At 45.8% G+C, this 20,515-nt stretch overlaps 4 protein-coding genes across 5 annotated transcripts; 3 read left to right on the top strand and 1 right to left on the bottom strand.

Moving 5' to 3' along the window:
* Window positions 1-12,955: 12,955 nt before the first annotated feature.
* LOC9647989 (xyloglucan 6-xylosyltransferase 2) lies at window positions 12,956-14,828 on the top strand. Its single transcript, XM_002990170.2, has one exon. The coding sequence runs from the start codon at window positions 13,167-13,169 to the stop codon at window positions 14,532-14,534; it is 1,368 nt and encodes a 455-aa protein (XP_002990216.1). The 5' UTR covers window positions 12,956-13,166; the 3' UTR covers window positions 14,535-14,828.
* Window positions 14,829-15,071: 243 nt separating this feature from the next.
* LOC9647653 (caffeoylshikimate esterase) lies at window positions 15,072-16,621 on the top strand. Of its 2 annotated transcripts, none has more exons than XM_024663944.1 (2): window positions 15,072-15,332; window positions 15,405-16,621. In XM_024663944.1, exon 2 carries the CDS (start codon window positions 15,407-15,409, stop codon window positions 16,394-16,396), a length of 990 nt encoding a protein of 329 aa, XP_024519712.1. In that variant the 5' UTR covers window positions 15,072-15,332; window positions 15,405-15,406; the 3' UTR covers window positions 16,397-16,621. The 2 variants fall into 2 exon arrangements, with proteins under 2 accessions (XP_024519712.1, XP_002990215.1); XM_002990169.2 differs by having other exon boundaries at window positions 15,073-15,332; window positions 15,399-16,621.
* Window positions 16,619-18,475, bottom strand: LOC112342316 (pentatricopeptide repeat-containing protein At4g02750-like). The gene is made up of 2 exons (XM_024663966.1): window positions 17,402-18,475; window positions 16,619-17,308 (listed from the first exon to the last, which is right to left on the bottom strand). Exons 1-2 carry the CDS (start codon window positions 18,473-18,475, stop codon window positions 16,619-16,621), a joined length of 1,764 nt encoding a protein of 587 aa, XP_024519734.1.
* Window positions 18,476-19,248: 773 nt separating this feature from the next.
* Window positions 19,249-20,397, top strand: LOC112342315. The gene has a single exon (XM_024663965.1). The coding sequence runs from the start codon at window positions 19,249-19,251 to the stop codon at window positions 20,395-20,397; it is 1,149 nt and encodes a 382-aa protein (XP_024519733.1).
* The last annotated feature ends 118 nt before the right edge of the window (window positions 20,398-20,515 follow it).

The raw sequence follows: 20,515 nt of genomic DNA, 5'->3' as shown, positions 1-20,515 counted from the left end.
TTAGAAACACTGAGGAAATTGATTTGAGAAGTCAATATTAAAATTCCAAAGTATGATCGTTATGTTGATAGAGGTAGAGATTACTCTAGAATGAGTAGTAAGATTGAGATGGAGAAGATATCTCTAACAAATTTACCGAGAACCAAATGAATAAAGGGAAAGGACCACATATGATATAATAAGACTCTAAATTGAAAAGACTATGCTCTTTAAAGGATGGGCAAGGTATGGTGAGCCTTCAATGTCAAACCATGACAAATATTAACTTGAGCTAAAGATGAAATGATAATCCATGATGGTTACTTTATAAAATGATTTATCATTTGATGAGGACATCGAACTTTATCTATGGGTAGTGGAGTTATGAGACATAAAACCAAAGTGGAGTTGAAGGTGTGACAGGCAATGGTCAAAGTGAAAGTTCAACAAGCATAACATGTTTGCTCTAGCTTGGAAAGTTGAGAACTAGAGTGAAACTCTAAACAAAGTGCTTGAGGAATAAGCATGAAGCAATCATTAAATGAGTCTCTAGAAAGGGATATAAGAACGACTGATATATGGAAAGTCTCAGGATACATGAAAGTGTCGGGACTGAATTCGAAATGAAGTTTGAGAAGGAGTCTAAAAATCAAGTCCGAGATGGAGTCTGAAAAGGAGTTCAAGATGGAGTCCGAGATGAAGTTTGAGATGGAGTCCAAGAAAGAGTCTAAGATAGAGTCTGAGATAGAGTCCAAAATGGAGTTCGAGAAGAAGTTGTAAGAGACTAAATTTTCCATTCTACTTTAGTCACTTAACCACACCTCCGACCACTTGGAGGAGTCTCATTCACAACCTCCATAAGTCCAATTCAGGACTTGGGACTTGCTAGCCCCGAGAATGGCATCCATGCCACTCAACATTTGCACTTGGTCTAAGTGCTCCATGTGTCCGATCCCATGACCGACACTCAAAGGTACCATCGACATGGCAGCTTGTCACGCTAAGGCCATGCCCAATCACCTTTGCCACACTGGTAGTCCAATACCACATGCACCCCAGTCTTGGCTCTCCAAGACTAGGCAAACCATCCGTGAGTGGTCATCTCAGATCCACTCCTTAGCATCCTTAGGATGCTCACCGACAAGGGGAATAGCCTTCCCCAATATCCCTCTGTCAGTCCCCACTAAGTCCCTTTCTGCCCCTGGCCGTGTTTGCCAACACTGCCACTGGATTGAGGCCCACAGGCCCGACCACTAAGTCCCACAGTCTTCTAGGACTTCCTCATTATACGACTGTGTCCTTGGTCACTACCCCAGAGGACTGCTCTTTTTCCTTTCCACAGTTTGGGCCTTTGGGGACAACATTTTAGAACACCGTGGCCTTACACAAGCCACCTAGGTACTCTCCCCGCCTTCCACCCTTGGGTGCTCTAGCCATGGGCTTAGAGCGAGGTTCCGTTAAGCCACGCCTGGTATCCAAGTAGGTAGTGCCACCCACACTTGGACTGGGAGCATCGGCCAGTAGATCTTCTGGGGAACTAGAGCTGGCTCTTGAACACTTCACCAAGCTACCCTGCTTGTCGGTCCGTGTTCACTCTAGTCTTGGACTTCCCAGTGGTCAGCTCATCACCCAACACTGGGTCTGGCCTTCCTGGGCCAAACTGGCCTTTCCTGGGCCAAACTGGCCTTTCCTGGCCAGACTGGCTCCACTGGGCTCCAACCCCCACACTCTCCCTACTATACTTTTGGAACCCCCCGCAGCCCCCCCTCCCCCTAGGGGACAATCGCTTTGGGCTTTCACCCAACTGCCTGTATTAGTATTCGGACTCGGACTCGGACTCGGTCTCGGTCCCGGATTCGGACTCGGACTCGGTCTTGGTCTCGGTCTCGGTCTCGGTCTCGGTCCCGGTCTCAGTTCCATCTCGGACTCCATCTCGGACTCCATCTCGGGTCCATCTCGGACTCCATCTCGGGTCCATCTCGGACTCCATCTCGGACTCCATCTCGAACTCCATCTCGGGTCCATCTTGGACTCCATCTCGATCCATCTCGGACTCCACTTTGGGTCCATCTCGGATCCATCTCGGACTCCATATCGGACTCCATCTCAGACTCCACTTCGGGTCCATCTCGGATCCATCTCGGACTCCATCTCGAACTCCATCTCGGACTCCATCTCGGACTCCACTTCGGGTCCATCTCGGACTCCATATCGGACTCCACTTCGGGTCCATCTCAGACTCCAACTCGGGTCCACCTTGAGCTCCATCTCGGATACTTCCACATGTCATGTGTTGGTCCTTTTTGGGTCCCTTTTTGGAGCCTTGCTTATTGCTCGCTTCGTGCTCATTCCTTGAGCACTTTGTTGGGAGTTCCACTCCCGCTCTCGACCTTCCAAGTCAGAGCTTTTAGTCCAAACGTGTTACACTCGTTTGGCTTTCGCTTCGGCCACTACCACATGGCACCCTTTCCGGCTCCACTTTGGGGCCTAAGGATTTTGTGGCTCACAGAAGTATGAGGAGTCTGAGATAGAGTCTAAGATGGAGTTCGAGAAAAAGTCCAAAATGGAGTCTGAGATGGAGTTCAAAATGGAGTTTGAGGTTGAGTTTTGAGATAGAGTCCAAGACTGGGTTCGAGACCAAGACTGAGAAGGACGCATGCATGGATTAGGGGTAGAAATATATTGTAAGGAACCAATTGTAAGTGACTAAATTTTCCATTCTACTTTAGTCACTTAACCACACCTCCGACCATTTGGAGGAGTCTCACTCACAACCTCCATAAGTCCTATGTCGGACTCGGGGACTTACTAGCCCCAAGAATGGCATCCATGCCACTCAACCATTGCACTTGGTCCAAGTGCTTCATGTGTCCGGTCCCATGACCGACACCCAAAGGTACCATTGATATATTGGCCTATTACGCTAAGGCTATGCCCATTCACCTTTGCTGCACTGGTGGTTCAATACCACTTGCATCACAATCCTGTCTCTCTAAGACTAGGCCATCTGTCCATGAGTGGTCATCCTAGATCCACTCCTTAGCATCCTTAGGATTCCCATAGACATGGGGAATAGCCTTCCCCAATATCCCTTTGTCAACCAAGTCCCTTTTCTGTCCATGGCCATGTTCACAAACACTACTATTAGATCAAGGCTTGCAAGCCTAGCCACTAAGTCCCATTGTCCTCTGGGACTTCCTCACCATATGACCATATCCTTAGTCACTACACTAGAGGACTACTCCTTCTCCTTTCCCCAGTTTGGGACTTTAGGATAACATTTCAGAACACCGTGGCCCTACCCGAGCCCTGTGGGTACTTTCCCCACCTTCCGCCTTTAGGTGCTCTAGCCATAGGCTTAGAGCAAGGTTCCATTGAGCCACGCCAAGTATCCAAGTAGGTAGTGCCACCCACACTTGGACTGAGAGCATCGGCCAGTCGATCTCCCAGGGGAACTAGAGCCGGCTTTTGAACACTTCACCAAGCTACCCCGCTTGTCGGTCCGTGTTCACTTTAGTCTTGGACTTCTTAGTGGGCAGCTCATCGCCCAACACTGGGTACAGCCTTCCTGGGCCAAATTGGCCTTCCCTGGCCAAACTGGCTCCACTTCAGTCCTCCCCCTACTATACTTTTGGAGCTCACCAAACCCTCTAGGGTTTGGGAGACGAACGCTTTGGGCTTTCACCCTCTCAGACTCGAACTTGGACTCGGACTCTGACTCGGACACGGACTTGGACTTGGACTTGGACTCGGGCTCGGGGCTCGAGCTCGGGCTCGGACTCGGCATAGGGCTCGATCTCGGTCTTGGTCCCGGTCTCGGTCTCGATCTCGGTCTCGGTCCCGGTCCCGGTCTCGGTCCCGGTCTCGGTCTCGGTCTCGGTCTCGGTCTCGATCCCGGTCTCGGTCCCGATCTCGGTCTCGGTCTCGACCTCGGACTCCATCTCGGACTCTGTCTCGGTCCATCTCGGACTCCATCTCGGGTCCATCTCAGACTCCATCTCGGACTCCATCTCGGACTCCTTCTCGGACTCCATCTCGGTCCATCTCGGACTCTGTCTCGATCCATCTCAGACTCCATCTCGGGTCTATCTTGGGCACTCCCACGTATCATGTGTTCGTCCCTTTGGGTCCCTTTTTTAGAACATTGCCTATTGCTTGCTTCATGCTCATTCCTCGAGCGCTTTGTTGGGAGTTCCACTCCCGCTCTCGACCTATCAAGTCGGAGCTTTTAGACCAAACGTGTTACGCTTGTTTGGCTTTCGCTTCGGCCACTACCACGTGGCGCCCTTCCGGCTCCACTTTGGGGCCTAGGGATTTTGTGTCTCACACCAACTCCCTGAAGTGTCAAAAGCTAAAGGATCCCCGAAAGTATAACCAAAATGATAAAGAGTTCATCGGATGAGACTAAGTCCGAGATTGAGTCCAAGACCGAGTCTGAGATTGAGTCCAAGACCGAGTTCGAGACTGAGTCTGAGACCGAGTTCAAGACCAAGTGCAAGACCGAATCCAAGATTTGAGATCAGGACTGAGACCAAGTCTGAGATCAAGTCCGAGGTTAGGTCCGAGATCGAGTTCGAGACCAAGTCCGAAGTTGAGTCCAAGATCTAGTTCGAAATTAAGTCTGAGACCAAGTCCGAACATTAATATAGGTCGTGTATGTGTCTCCCGGGGGGGGGGGGAGCTGTAGGGGGTTCCAAAAGTATAATAAGGATAGTGAGATCTAGAAATTAATCTTGAAGGAACTCTTCAGTAGTGCTTCTAAATTGACTTGAGGTTGAGATTAGGGCTAAGGGATAGAAGTGAGGGAGTAAGGGTACCCATACCAAGCTGTTAGGACACGGTGTTTCCCCTTGGTGTCCTCAAGTAGGTGTTGCACCCAAGGCTTGGGATTTAGAGAGTTCCATGATCAAATTTTGTTATACCAAGGGATGTTAGGAATTTAGAGGTTTGGTGTGCTTGGCTACTTGTGCCTGTGGGGAGTGTAGCCGAACCTTAAGTCTAGTCTAACTTGGGGAAAGGGATTGGGAGAGAATTTGGGAATCCGTGGATGGATGGTTAATACTCTGTTGCTTGTGCAGTGAGCTATTGAGACCAAGTAGGACCAAGTAGGAGTTGGTACAATAGGCGAGAACCTTGGCGAGGGAACTTAACTAAGGCCAAAGCCGTGGTGGTCAGATAGACGAGGTAAGCTAGTAAATTGGAAAAGAAAAATTTGTAATTTACATATTATATTGTTTTAAATAGCCATTAATCAATGGAAATTAAACCCATGCTATTTACTTCGATACCACATGTAACACATGTTATCTCTCCCTTTAATTAGGACAATCGTTTGATAAGAGAGCCCTTAGTGACTATTTTATCCTCATTTATTCCTAAGGTTCCAAGAGTCCACGGTGACAATATATTTAAGTCTTATCCCATAATCATATACATGTAAGTAACTAAAAGAAACGACTCGAGACAAGATTCATAGGGTTCAAATGTAAAGGGAAAGGGCCACTCGTCTCTTGAGTCATTCCCTTTGGTTACTTACAATTCACCACGCTGCCTACAAGTTCACGCCCTCGTGAATGGAAGCTGGAAGCCACAGCTTTCCCGAAAGCCCCGCTCTCTTGACACCCTACCCCTTGGGTCGAACCCAACTAGGAGCAAACTGGACCTACCAAATGTCAATCAACATGTAATGTGATTCCCTTTGGTTACTTACAATTCACCACGCTGCCTACAAGTTCATGCCCTCGTGAATGGAAGCTGGAAGCCACAGCTTTCCTGAAAGCCCCGCTCTCTTGACACCCTACCCCTTGGGTTGAACCCAACTAGGAGCAAACTAAACCTACCAAATGTCAATCAATATGTGGTGCGATTCCCTTAGGCTAACCAACAAAATCAAACTTGAGACCTCTCTGATACCAAATGTAAGTAATTGAGTTTGGACTTCTTGAGAGGTCACCCAACTCAGTATTATTCACACCTAAGGACACTTAACCCCAAATATCTCAAAACCCTTAACCAATTGGAAAAGGGGGTATACTTTTATTCATGCATGGGGTTCAAATATAGAGGGAAAGGCCTTATGAATAAAAATGCACCCCTTTTTCTAATCGATTAAGGGTCTTAGGATATTTGGGGTTAAACATCTTTGGGTATGAATAGTGCTGGGTTGGGTGACCTCTTGGGAAGTCCAAACTCAAGAGCTTACAATACATTACAATCATTAAGACAAAGGTGAATGGACATAATCTTAACATAATGGTTTGATATATAGTGGTACCTTTATGTGTCTATTGTGGGGTATTGTGGGGTTGGACAAATGGAACACTTAGACCAAATGCAAAAACTGAGTGGCACAAAGGCCATTCACAAGGCTAGTAAATCCTTAAGTTAGGAATAGAATTTATGGAGGTGGTGAGTAAGATTCTTTCGAGTGGTTAAAGATGAGTAAAGTAGAATGGAAGAATTAGTTGCTTATACAAACTAAGTTATTACTCCATGTTAATAGCCATATCATAACTTATAATCCATAGTAAATCACATTTTATTTTATATTATAATCCATCAAAATATCTATTATTCTATCTAGATTTTCATAATTGAGATTGTCAATATCAAGCAGTACAAATCCAAGTTTTCTAACATTACAATGCTAAATTATGAAGAGTAGCTTTCGATTTTTACATAACAAAAAACTACATGAGAATGAGAAAAAAAATTAACTTGGATTCTCTATGTGTTAAAAATTTATTTTTTCTGTTCTTCTATTTTTATCATTTTTTAAATCCTTTTTAAGCTGAAAGGCTCCATAATATAATTATTTTATTTTTTATAAACAAAGATTTTACCATACAATTTTATGGTCATTTCTTTTAAGATGATATTCATTATCTTGCACATTACCACTCTCTTGGAGTTTAAATTAATACTTATCTTTTCATAATTGTTACAAATATGACTGTGGGTATCCAAAGTTACTTATTGACTAATCCTTTTAGATATTCTTTCCTTACTGCCACAACAATTAGAGGTTAGTATTGCTAGGTCCGTATTGGGGGTTAGTATTGAAAGTTGGTATTGCCTTTATCAGTCCCTTTTGTTCAAGTGTTAATAAACTTGACTTAGCATCTATACTTGGCTAGATAAGCATAAAAAAGGAAATGTCTATTTAGCCAAACATATTTGGCCTAGCTTGTTAATTCTCTTTTGCTCTATCATACAATAGTTTGACAAAAGCCCCGTGATATTGAGATTGGTCCCTTAATATCCACCAAATGATAGGTTACTATATTTGCTAAACACTCTTGCTATCACACCCTTTGTGTTAGTCATGTTATGTTTTAATTGCTATTTATGGAAATTGTCTAGATTTGTTAATTTGGCATATCTATAGAATAGAAATTGTCCTAAATATAATGGTGTTAGTCTCGTGTTCAAATTCACAATTTAGTGCCATTCCATAATTAGTAAGTTTCAAGTTTGTCCCAAAGACAAACTCCTAGTACTAAGAGTGTCGCGAATGTGACTTTGGGTATCGAAAGTTACCCGTTAGCTAGTCCTTTCGGATATGCTTTCCTTACTGCCATGATGGCAGGAGGTCGGTATTGCTGGACCCGTTATCAGTTTCCCATTTGAGCTAGTTGAGAAACTGGTCAATGACCGTGTACTTAGATCGGATAAACATAAGGTAAGAACCCTATATGTTTCTTGCTGAGCATACTCGGCCTAGTTTGAGAAACTACTGTCATTGGCTTGCACTTGCTAGTATCAAGAACCCTAGCGATATTTATCGCTAAATGATAGCTTACCGTGTCTGCTAAACACCTTTGCTATCATGCCCTTTGTGTTAGTCTCATTTCGGTCCCAAATGCTATTTATGGAAAGTGTCTAGATTTGCTCATTTGGCATATCTACGGAATGTAGAGATCGGCCTGAACACAATGGTGTTCATCCTGTGTCCAAATTCATAATCTAGGGACATTCCATATTTAGTAAGTTTCAAGTTTGTCCCAGAGACTAACTCCTGATACTAAGGGAGGCTTGGGGTGAAAGCCCAAAACATATGTTCTTCACGGGGGGGGGGGGCTGTGGGGAGTTCCAAATGTATAATAGGGATAGTGGGTAGGTCGGGCATGGCTGACCAACTTAAGGCATAATCTAGCTCTCGCTTGTGTGCTTGTCCTTGTTCTGCGTCCGGCTTGGGTCTAAGCCCAAGTTCCATTCCATGCTAGCTGGTGGAGTACCCATGTCCTCACGTTAGGCAACCAGTATGCCGAAATAGCGCTAGACTCCGTTTAGCTCCATTTTGCGTGCTGATCCTGGCATTGGGATGCTGGTTGCTCTAGGACTATTCCAAGTCGCTTCGGGCTCTTGTCCCTTCGCTCCTTGGGCTGTATGCTCGGGAGTTGCTCCGTGGTTCAGTTCCGTCACTCCTTGGCTCCAAGCTTGGGAGTTTGGCACCATTTCTTCATTCAGTGGCCCAAGGCCCTGAACCTCAGGTTCCACACCATGTGACACGTGGCATGTGACACGTGGCATCTGTCATGTGGCACAAAGAGGTTCCGCTTCGTGGTGTTATCCTATGGTAAATCACCATAGGATAAAGGGTAAAAACCACGTGCGCTACAAAGAGTGACTAGGGGTGAAAGCCCAAAGTGTGTGTTCCTGAGGGGCGGGGTTAGGGGTTAGGGGTTCAAAATGTATAGTTTAGGGTTTAGGGTTTAGGTGTTAACTCTTATTTGTGTGTTTGTTATTGTTTTATGTCTAGCTTGGGTCTAAGCCCAAGTTCCACACCATGCTAGTTGGTAGTGTATACATATCTTTGCATGAGGCCACCAGTATGCTAAAATAGCATTAAACTCTATTTGGCTCCATTTTGCATGTTAGTTTTGGCATTAAGATATTGGATGCTTTAGGATTGTTCCAAATTGCTCTATGCTTCTGTTTCTTTGCTTCTTGGGCTGTACACTCAAAAATCACTCCATGCTTCAATACCTTCACTCTTTAGCTCCATATTTAGGAGTTTAATTCTATTCTTTCATTCAGTGGCCTAAGGCTCTAAAATTTGGATTCTACCCACTGTCTTTGGATATGAGGCATATGGCATATGGTATGTGACACATGGCATATAGAGAGTTTAGATTCTGCTTCATGGTTATCCTATGGTAAATCACCATATGATAAAAGGTGAAAACCACACACACTACAATAATATAAAATTTGTTATTAGGTAAAACTTTTAATGATAATGGTGAACTAACTACTCTTGGAAGCAAAATTTATTTAATCTTAGAAAAAAGATTGGTCAAAATGATTTTTAGCTCCTAAATTCATATAACTGTGCACAACTTTTAGGAGTTGGTTCATTCTTAAAAGTACGTTATTATCACTATTGAGAACATTCAATTAGTTTTCAATTTAAATATTTTCTTTAGCTTGGTATTCTTAAGCGGGTATGGAAAATCACTTAACTGTGAAAAAAAGAAAGTATGAAGCCAAAATGCAAAAAAGAAGTAAACAAATAAATATAAATAACAAACAAACAATTTTTAATCAAGAAAAAATAAAGTTACTCATTATATTAGGGTTGTTTCATACTTTTCTAGCTACAAGTATATAATTGCATTACTGTATAAACAAGTACAATATCATTTATAAAAGTAAAACATCACCAAAATCAATAACATAATCTTAATTTACATCCTAAAAATCAAATTAAATAAGTTTTGGGTCATGTTGTAGTGGTAAAAATCAAAGAAAGAAAATTAAATTGTTTAATAACATATATGCTACACTTGAGAAGTTACAATATAATATTTTTAATATTATTATTTTAAGAGATAATAATATTAAAAGTTTGTAATCATATAAAATATTAATTAAAATAAAATAAATAAAAATTTAATATTGATTTCCTTTTGTATAGAATACTCAACACCAATATTAAAACTGTTTAAGAGAGCAATTACAGCCAATGTTTACCTTTCAATAACTTTTTATAATTTTAGATTAAAACCTGAAACTTCTTGCTAATTTATTTAATTTAATCATGCATTATTGACACATGTTTTTTATATAAGCTTCATAAAAATTAATATTTAATACTTATATTTATGCTGGTAAATAATTTATTTTATTATGCAAATACATTTTGCATTCTTTGGAAATCTAAAATATGAAATTTTAAATAGAAAGAAACTCAATTGTCACAAAAGAAAATTTTAATAAATATATTTAATAATTAGTTAAATAATTTTTAATTCTATTGAATAATTACACTAAAAATAATTTTGTACACATTGGATGTAGCAATGCTTAGTTTGCTTAATCATAGTGTTATTCCAACTTATATGATCAAATAAAATTTTTATAATTATAAGCATGTTTGTAATTTATAAACACAAGATTAATGTTATTGCATATCAACCATTAGATGGTAGAGTAAAATAGAATATACTAGAAAGTCTTTAAGAAATTTTATAAATTATATACATTAAATTTGAAACCCTAAGCCCTAAACCCTAAACTAGTTTATAAATTATAAATACAAGATTAATCTAAATGAATAAGAACCATTAGATGGTAGAATATCCTAAAATATCCAAGCATATTCTAGGTATATCCACTCAGTCCCTAAGCTAACCAAATTGATGAACATTAAGTCTGCAATTTTATAATATATGATTCGCCGCTATATTGTTATATAAGTTATAGATTATATAGTGATTTTGCTGTTATTATTTTGCTCATGATGATGATGGTTCACTTTTTTTATCAAGGTTGAATTTCAATCAATAAAAAATATTATCAGTATTAGAATTATGTTTGCATAAACATGGCTAAAATCGTGTAACTTTATGTTGATAAAAGATAGTGCACCAGAGAACTTTCTTTCTAAGGAGGTAGATTCCATTTGACTCTATTGGTAGTTATAATTCAAAATCCATATTATAAACTTTTTTGAAATTCTATTGATCTCTTTGTTCTTGTTTAGAATGTTAAGCACTAATTCAAGGACTTTAAGATAAGTCTGGTGCTAATATTAGAGACTCTATGAATACCCACTAGCATGAAAAACATGAAAAATACCCTGAAAATGTCTTGTAAGTTTTCATTTTGCACTATAGCTTTGGCAAAGCATTTCAAAAACACCAGGACATAATTATGGTTTATATGTCAATGAAAAAAAGTAATATTCTAATATTATGATAAAAATCTTTGAGTAAAATACTTTTAAAATATATATTTCAAACACTTATTTAGTCATTTTTATATCTATTACCAGGTGGGAGCTACCTTTGGCAATACTAGGTCATCATTATTAAATTACATATTGCAATAATAAAACCTATACAACTTTGTTTCTTTCAGTTTCTCTTTGGGTTTCATGTAGTAAACAGTTAACATATAGTATTAATGATAATTAAAACAATAAAAAACTTTAAGAACCTAAATGGGATGCTTGGATATTCTATAGTAATACTATTTTTTTAATTTCTTTTAACCATTTTAATATATATGCAATAGCACCATTTATTGAAATGTTTGATTCAAATTATTCATGCTCTTATTAAATAAATAGATTTTAGTTTATGAAACACACTTGCAAGGGAATATTATTTATATATATTTTTTATATTAATATATGCATATGCTCTTATCTTCTAGCATATCTATAAAGATTTTTCAGTATTTCAAAAGAGTTAGTTGCGATCATATACATGTTTTTTTATTTTATATTTTCTTTCTTTTTAAATAGTGATTGTCAAATAATTTGTGGTTGATAGTAGTTTGACAAGGGTAGTAGTCATAAACCTCTTGAAACCACGTGCCACTGAATTTTTTTATCTGGACAGGAAGCATGAGAATTAAAGCTGGAAAGCTAGATCAAGGAATCAGATGCAGATCTAGATTAGGATACCTGGCAGGGTTTTTATTTTATCTTACGTTGAAAGTATGGGCCTCATTCTTTCGGAGGGGTTGAAGTCACCGCTTTCCCATCCAAAAACTCCGAGTGCAAGGTTTCGGCGGATCCAGCCAGTTCCGCTCTCCCTAGTTTCTGGCTCAGGCCACGATGATCAGTGACGAGAACACACAGTACGAGTTACTGAGGAGCTTCTTGGAAGGACGGCCGGAGTTGGAGAGCTGTAAGATTTAGAACTTCTGCAATATGAAAACTAGATTCCAGGAAGTAAAAGAATTGTGTACCTTTCAGGAAACTTTAACCAAAAGGTGAGTATGAACAGAACAGTGAAGATTGCGTGCGTGCCAGGCGAGTCATAACATGGCCTTCCATTCCATATCTCATGCCAAAGTTCTTAAGTACTGACACACTTGCAACACAAGTTCTTTATTTTTCCCTTCCATCTGATGCCCATGTTTCATACTAGGAAGGAAAGCCAAAACAAAGAAGACACTCTTGACTTGCTATCCCGAAGGATGAAACTTGGCTGCCAACAGAAGGGCCTTGTCACTATAAATTTCTTCCACGCAGCTTGCCAGTCCCCGGTCGATCTCACAATTGAAGAAACACTCACGAATTTGGAGGATTGCGAGCAAGAGCTTTAAAAACATGCCGGTGTTGCGTTTCCATCGCTCTAGTTTTGCCAAAGTCTCGAATTTTTAATTTCGTGTGTAGCGTGTGGTGGTTTTATCAAGTGGGCAACAACGACCACAAAGAATTGATCGATTGCTCAAAGCTTTCTGGTGGGCATGTGATGAAGTGGTGGTTGCTGCAAAATACCCCCAACAACTGAAAAGATTGGACCACTGTTTGTTCCTCGACCACCGAAATTCCGGGTAGAAATCTTATCCGTTGACTCTTTGATGACCATCGCTGACCTCCATTGACCAGAGAAAAAAACAACATGGTCTCTCCATTGTCTCTCTAACGAAACAACGACAACATGGTGTGTCCGGCAAAATGCTTTACAGCACCGTCTTCTCTGGCCGCTGACGTGGGCTCGGATCTCCATTAAATGCCCGCGCAAAGATATATCGCCATAGAAAACAGGGGAGCTCTGCAGAGAGCATGGGCGAAGCATTGCTGACAAGAATGCCTTAAGAATCGCGCTCGTCTCTGGCAGTAGATAGATTGATAGATAGTTTCGCGAGCGATTCGCGCTCGCCCACCAGGGAGATTGGGAGATTCGAGAATCGCCATCTTTTCTCCTCTCTCTTGTCTTCTTCGATCGATGATCTTCAACCAAAAGTACCACGGGAGGAAGGGCGCGTTGCAGCGGTGTCGATTGTGGGTGCAAACGCTGGGCCGGGATATGCAGAAGAGCGGAGTTTACAGAAGCGTGACCGAGTACGTGCCGATGATCACGGGAGCAATCCTGACACTGCTTCTGTTTTGGAGCTTCTTCGTGTCACCTCTGCTCGAGGCCGCTCAAGAGCACGTCATTCAGCACGAGGACAAGAGCAAGGCCACCGAAGCCGGGAGGCACACCCTCTCGGTCGATGGATCATCGAGGCAGAACTATGGTGGCGGGCATGGAGCCGAGGATTTCATGCCGGAGAGGACCGACATAGAGTCCCTGCTCAACAAGACGCTGTCGATCGATCCGCTGCTCAACACCTCCTTCACCCTGGGCGCCAGGATCTCCGACTGGGACGAGCAGCGGCGAGCGTTCCTCGAGAAGAATCCCGACGCCAATGTGGATTCCTCGGGCAGGCCCAAGCTTTTCATGCTGACGGGATCGCAGCCCGGCCCCTGCCACAATCTCATGGGCGATCATATGCTCCTCAAGGCCGTCAAGAACAAGATCGACTACTGTCGCATCCACGACATGGAGCTCTTCTACAACATGGCCACCTTCAGCCGTGACATGCCCTCCTGGTGGGTCAAGCTCCCTCTCATTCGATCTTTCATGCTCGCACACCCCGAGGTGGAGTGGCTATGGTGGATAGACAGCGACGCCGTCCTCACCGACATGACCTTCCAGTTCCCATCGGAGCGATACAAGGACTACAACCTGGTGATCCATGGCTGGGAGCACCTCGTCTATGGGGAGCGTAAGTGGACTGGTCTCAACATGGGCATCTTTCTGGTGAGGAATTGCCAGTGGACGCTGGATCTCTTCGACACTCTGGCGCCGATGGGCTACCGCGGCGTCGTGGGCGATCGAGTCGGGAAGGTCCTCACCATGGCTCTCTCCGGCAGGCCCGAGAGCTTCGAGTCGGACGACCAGGGAGCTTTCATCTATCTCCTCAATGCCGATCGCAACACCTGGGGATCCAAGGTCTATCTCGAGAACTCCTACTTCCTCAATGGATACTGGAAGGATATCGTGGACAAGTATGAAGGCTATGTGGAGAGCAGCCACCCGGGATTTGGCGACGATCGATGGCCTTTCGTCACGCACTTCACCGGGTGCCAGATTTGCAGCGGCAAGATCAACAACGTCTACACGGCGGAGGAGTGTACGGCACAGATGTCGCGGGCGCTGACGCTGGCGGACAACCAGGTGCTCCACTCGTACGGATACGCGCACCCGAGCTTGGCCACCGCCGAGATCGTCCCCGTCGACAAGAAGGATGCCGGCGACGACCATCATTGACCGGCATTGACCCTCTGTTTCTCATGCGCTGGATGGATTGGAAGCTTACAAGCGGGGCAGCTGAGCGCTTTTCTCCTCCGTGCAAAGGACGAGCAAGGCAGAAGATACCAAGTGAGCGATATGATCTTCTCTTTTTTCTTCTTTAGTTCTATACAAATCCAGTTGATAAACGCATCAAAGAATCAAAGATAGTAGGCAGAGCCAGCTGCTGCCAGCCAGTTTAGCTGTGCGCTTTAGAAGAAAAAACTGTACTCGTTTACATGGAACAAAAGTACTGTCTATACTCTCTCTAGACGACCCCGGCCTCCATTGCTACAAGAGTAGCAGTATCTACTCTAGAAAACTTAAAGTTCTAAATTCCAACCAAAGAGGAGAGAGAGAGAGATGGAAAGATGTGACTGGGGATTCTTCTTTCACTGTTCTAGCTTTTCAGGGAATAGACCTTTAGAAGAAGCCATGGCTGGAAGCAAAATGCCAAAGCTAAAAGATTGGAGGTGTAGGACCGAAAGAAGGAACCAAGCAAAAACAAAAGAGCTAGTTCTTGTGGATCAGTCAAGTTGGTCACACATTTACTCGCCACTGACGGTTTCACAGCGGCATTCACCGACGCTGTTAAAAAACACAAAAATTTGCCCGGTCAAGCAAATCGCTGACCGAGATGGTCAACTACTTTCAGGTGGGTCATGAAGGAGGCATGGGGCGGCTCAGATCGCGCACACGTGTCCTTGTATAGAGCGTTGGATCGCCTCTAGGGATTGCCGCGGAGGAGCTGGGCAACAGGCGCCAAGAGCAAGAGAGGTGAGTGCGCGTGATCTTTCGATCTTCTCTAGCTATGGATGTTTCAATCGATCGAATCGATCGTAGGGACAGCTATGGCGCATCCGTCGCTGGATTCCACCGTCGACAGCCTCTTTGGCGGGAGGAGCCCAGAGGATTTCTACGCCAAGCATGGCGTCACGCACGGCGAGAGGATGATCACAAACGCCCGAGGCATGGCGCAGTACACGCAGTCATGGCTGCCAACGCGGGAGAGAGTTAAGGCACTGGTGATGGTCTGCCATGGCTATGGCGCCGACAGTGGCTGGTTCGTGCAGCTCACAGCTATCGGCATCGCGCAGAGGGGATTCGCCGTGCACGCCATCGATCACCAGGGCCATGGACGATCCCAGGACTGGCAGGGACTGCGAGCTTACGTCCCAGATATCAATCCGGTGGTGGACGACTGCATCGCATTCTTCGATTCCGTGCGATCCCAGCAAGAGTTCCAGGGACTTCCGGCCTTCTTGTATGGAGAATCGCTGGGTGGCGCACTGTGCCTCTTGATCCATCTCCGCCAGCCGGGGGTCTGGAGTGGAGCCGTGCTGAATGGAGCGATGTGTGGGATCTCTCCAAAGTTCAAGCCGCCATGGCCGCTCGAGAACTTGCTCTCGTACGTGGCGGCGCTAGCTCCGACTTGGGCGATCGTCCCCACCAAGGACATCCCCACCGTGTCTTTCAAGGAGGCCTGGAAGCGCGAGCTCGTCAAGAAGAACCCGGTCCGCTACTCCGGGAGGCCGAGAGCCGGGACGGCACTGGAGCTTCTCAGGGTGGTGAGAGAGCTGGACGAGCGGTTCCCAGAGGTGACGCTGCCGCTGCTGGTGATCCATGGAGAGCTGGACGTGGTGACCGATCCGGAGGGGAGCAAGGCCTTGTATGATCGATGCAGCAGCAAGGATAAAACGCTGAGGATCTACCAGGGAATGTGGCACCAGCTCGCGGGCGAGCCTCCGGAGAATTTGGAGGTGGTGTTTGGAGAACTCTACTCGTGGCTGGAAGATCACGCTGTCGCCGCCGCCGCCGCGAGCTCTCAAGAAAAACCATGAAATTCTTGTCCACCACCTTTCTCCATCGCAAGAAAACAATCTTCCAAGCTTGATCTTGCAACTATACTCTCTCGATCTGGAGCTCTCGTCTAGAAGACGACCATGATCCTTGCAACGTTTTAAAATTCTTGTCCACCAGCCTCTCTCCATCGAGAGAAAACAATCTTCCAAGCTTCCAAGCTTGATCTTGCAACTATACTCTCGCAGAGGAGCGAAAATTTTCTACGCTCTCGATCGTGGTGGCGAGCATGAATTGTGGATGTTGATATTGGCGAGGAGCAAATAAGCTCCGCCATCGCCGGGGTTGAAGTGGAAGACGTTGCTCGCGATCTCCGCTCCATGGCGGGCCTCCGTACACGCCCCGAGCAAACACTTCCAGTCGAGCGCGTCGGGTGCGTACGGCATCCCCGCGATGAGGCCTCGTGCGTCGTCCACGTGTCCGGATCTGGCCAGCAGCGCCACCATGACACGGTAGTACGGCTTGGTTGGCGCCAAGCCATAGTCGAATGCCATGGAGATGAAAGCGCTCCTCCCAACCGCGAGCTTCCCCCCGTGGTTGCAAGCGATGATCGCCACCAGGAAGCTGATCTCGTCCACGGCGCTCTCCACCGCCATGGAGTCGAAGATCTGGAGCGCGCTTTGGCACAGCCCCTGGTTCGTGTAAGCCGCGAGCATCGAGTTCCAGCACGCAATGTCGGGTCGCTCGGGCATTGTGTGGAAGAGGAGCTCGGCGCGTTGGAGGGCGCCGTTTTGCGCGCAGGCGGAGAGCATCGCGCTCCAGGAGATGGCGTCGCGCTGCGGCATCTGGCGGTGGAAGAGATGGAGCGCGCTGGAGAGGTGGCGGTTCTGGGCGTAGGCTCGCAGGAGGGCGTTCCAGGAGACGATGTTGTGCTCGGGCATGGAGGAGAAGATCTGTGTGGTGTTGTCGAGGAAGCCAGCGGCGGCGTAGGCGGAGAGCATCGCGTTCCAGGAGACGAGATCCAGCTCCGGCATGGAATCGAAGACGCATTTTGCGTCCTCGAGGAAACGCCCGTTTTGGGCATATGCCGTGAGGATGATGCTCCAGGAAACCACGTCCCTCTGTTCCATCCGATCGAATTCTTGTTTTGCTAAGTCGAGGCGGTTTGCTTGAACGTAAGCGGCGAGGAGGGAGTTCCAGGAAAAGAGATCTCTCCTTGGACAAGCATCAAACATTCGTTTCGCTTTCGCAAAGTGCCCACTGTGGGCATATGCGGAGATCATAGCGTTCCAGGCTGCTACGTCACACACTTTCATCTGGTTAAAAAGGTTCTCAGCCTCGTCAAGGTGGCCGTGTTTCGAGTACTCCGCTAGCAGCGTTGTTTCTAACACTATATCTCGCACAGGCATCTCGTCAAAAAGCAACTTGGCGCGGTTAAAATGCTTGTTCTGGGCAAGTGCTGCAAGCATGACGGTACACGCCACCAAGCCGTGGTGAGGCATGCGGTTAAAAATCTGCCATGCCTGCTCTACGTTGCTTTCTTGCGCGGCCGCGGCCAGCAGTGCATTCCAACTCACACCATCGTGTTCAGGCATTTCATCAAAGATGTTTTGCGCGTCTGCAAGATACCCACACTGGGCATTTACAGAAACCATCGCTGTCCAAGAGACCAGGCTTCTCTCCGGCATTTCTTTGAAGATTCTACGAGCGCAATCGAGATGGCCCTTCTGGGTAAAGGCAGCGAGAATCGCATTCCAAGCAACGAGGTTTCTAGCAGGCATGTCGTGGAAAACCTTGTAAGCCTGCCGCAAGTACCCGCTCTGGGCAAGCGCACAGAGCATGAGCACCCAAGAGAAGCAGTCCTTGATCCGGATGGAGTCGAACACCCGGCGGCATTGCTCGACCCCACCCAATCGCCCATACATCTCGATGAGCTTGTTGAGCATGAAAACATCATCTCGGCAGAGAGATCCCCTCACCCTGGAGCCAATCTCCTCCGCCAGTGACAAGCATTGGCAATTTGCCATGAGCTGGATCCACTCCCTCCTGCAACTTGGGATCCATGATCCAAGATGGGACCCAAGCTCGCGTCCACAGAGAACTTGGCTCGATCCATCCATGCAGGGAGGAGAAAAGAGCTAAAGATTTTTGTACATAGCTAGATAGCTATGATCTCCATGTTTACCGTTTGATCATCTGGGAGATCGTGCCGCAGCCATGAGAGATTGCGATACATTCCATCCAGAGATGGATAAGATTGGACCAAAGCAAGTTGCAAACCCTAGAACTTAACGTAACCCATTTGTTTACTGGGAATGCCCCACGCGCCTATCAGCCAAGGGGTCCATATGTTTGTCTTTGGCTTGCGCCACCCTGCCATGCGCAAGTTACGTGTGCACATTGTGAATTATTGGCCTCTATGCTAACGTGGTGGCACTTTCTGGTTTGTATCATTGTACCCCATGGCATACAGATTCAGCATACGTAAATCTCAAAGATTGGAGCGTAGTGCCAATGTTTGTTTGTTTTCGAGGGCTGACGAGTGGCACCAGAGGTGGCGGCTCTAAAGTTACATTGACAAACACGGAGCCACAGGGAGAATTCTTGTTTGAGAGGGAACGTAAAGTTGGCCAAGTATGATTTCTTGTATTCCTGGGAGCGGCAAATTAGAGACCAACACGTTAACTCGCAGGATATTCCAGTGGGTGTGTATATTCCACACAACAAAAAGGGAGGCACTTGGAATTGTGGGGATGGAAAAGAGGAGGAGTCAGAGGCTCGAGATCAAGCCTTTCTTCTTCCATAGCTTTTGGCTTTTCTCCTCTTTGTCAAGCTCTGAAGCTTTCAATCCCTTGTTCTTCGTAGAAGGGAGGAATAAAGTTGGATCTCGAAGATGTGTGCTATCGAGGATGGTGCTTCTAGCGGTATCACGGTGAACGAGAGTGCGTTATCGCTGGATTCCTTGTCTGGAGGGGATGAAGGGTCTTCTAGCATCAGCTCGCTGGCGGAGGAGGAGGAGATCGTGTCGGGATTGGATCAAGCGCGATCTATCTCGAGCAAGAAGAGGGTGAAGATGATGTGCAGCTATGGCGGCCGGATCTTGCCCCGGCCTCACGACAACCAGCTGCGTTACATGGGTGGAGAGACCCGCATTCTGGTGCTGAAGAAGGAGATTGCGTACAAGGATCTCATGGCGAAGCTCTCACACCTTGCCGGGAAGAGTGTTCTTCTCAAGTACCAGCTGCCTAATGAAGATCTGGACGCGCTCGTGTCGGTCACCTCGGACGAGGACGTCAAGAACATGATGGACGAGTTTGACAAGATGGTGAGTCGAGACCGATCTTCCGATGGAGCTGCGGTGAAGCTGAGGGTGTTTTTGTTCGATCCTCACGGCCCTTCCAAGTCGCCATTGTTCGATCCATCGGCAGTGCTCGAGTACTCGTCCGACGAATCCGTCATGGATCCAAGCTCCACAAGCTCGGGGTCAAAGTTTGCGGCCTCGCCGCCACTCCTCGCGACCAATTCCTCCTCGTATCACCACCATCCACCTCGCAAATCCAAGATGGGCGCTGCGCAGCAGTTGCGGGATCACGAGTTTGGGTCGCTCAAGGCGTACCAGCGCAAGCACCAGGCCCAAGATCAGCACCACTCCCCGGTGGAGCCGGAGAACAATCACAGCGAACGACGAGGAGGTATGTTCTACAACCAGGATGTTCCATCCAGCGGCCAGCTCCACCCCCATCACTATCAATTCGTTGATGGATTCACCAGCAGCGAAGCAAGCCGCGGGATCAAGCCTCCCTGTCACTGCTGCGCTGCGGAGCCATCATCTTCTGCGTCATCGATGCTCCCCCCGCGGCATCCTGTTGCACAGCGATCCCTGAGTCCCTACCACCATCACTCCCCTGTGCGTACTGGCTACTCCATCAACGAAGCCCAAGCCCACTTCTGCGGACCACGCTACTATAATCCTCCATCTTATTCTCACCACCACCACCCACACCACCATCACCACCTCCACCACCTATATAACAATGCGTGAAAAGATGGTGTCGGCCAAGGAAGAAACTCTTAATACTACCTTTATATCGAAGGAGGAAGAAAGAGGGCTCTAAAACAAGGAGGGCTCTAGAACAATAGATTCTTAATTTTTCTCATTT

The sequence above is a fragment of the Selaginella moellendorffii genome, unplaced genomic scaffold (genome assembly GCF_000143415.4).
Source record: "Selaginella moellendorffii unplaced genomic scaffold, v1.0 SELMOscaffold_105, whole genome shotgun sequence".
Taxonomy (NCBI): domain Eukaryota; kingdom Viridiplantae; phylum Streptophyta; class Lycopodiopsida; order Selaginellales; family Selaginellaceae; genus Selaginella; species Selaginella moellendorffii.
This window is presented reverse-complemented; position numbering and strand designations above follow the sequence as displayed.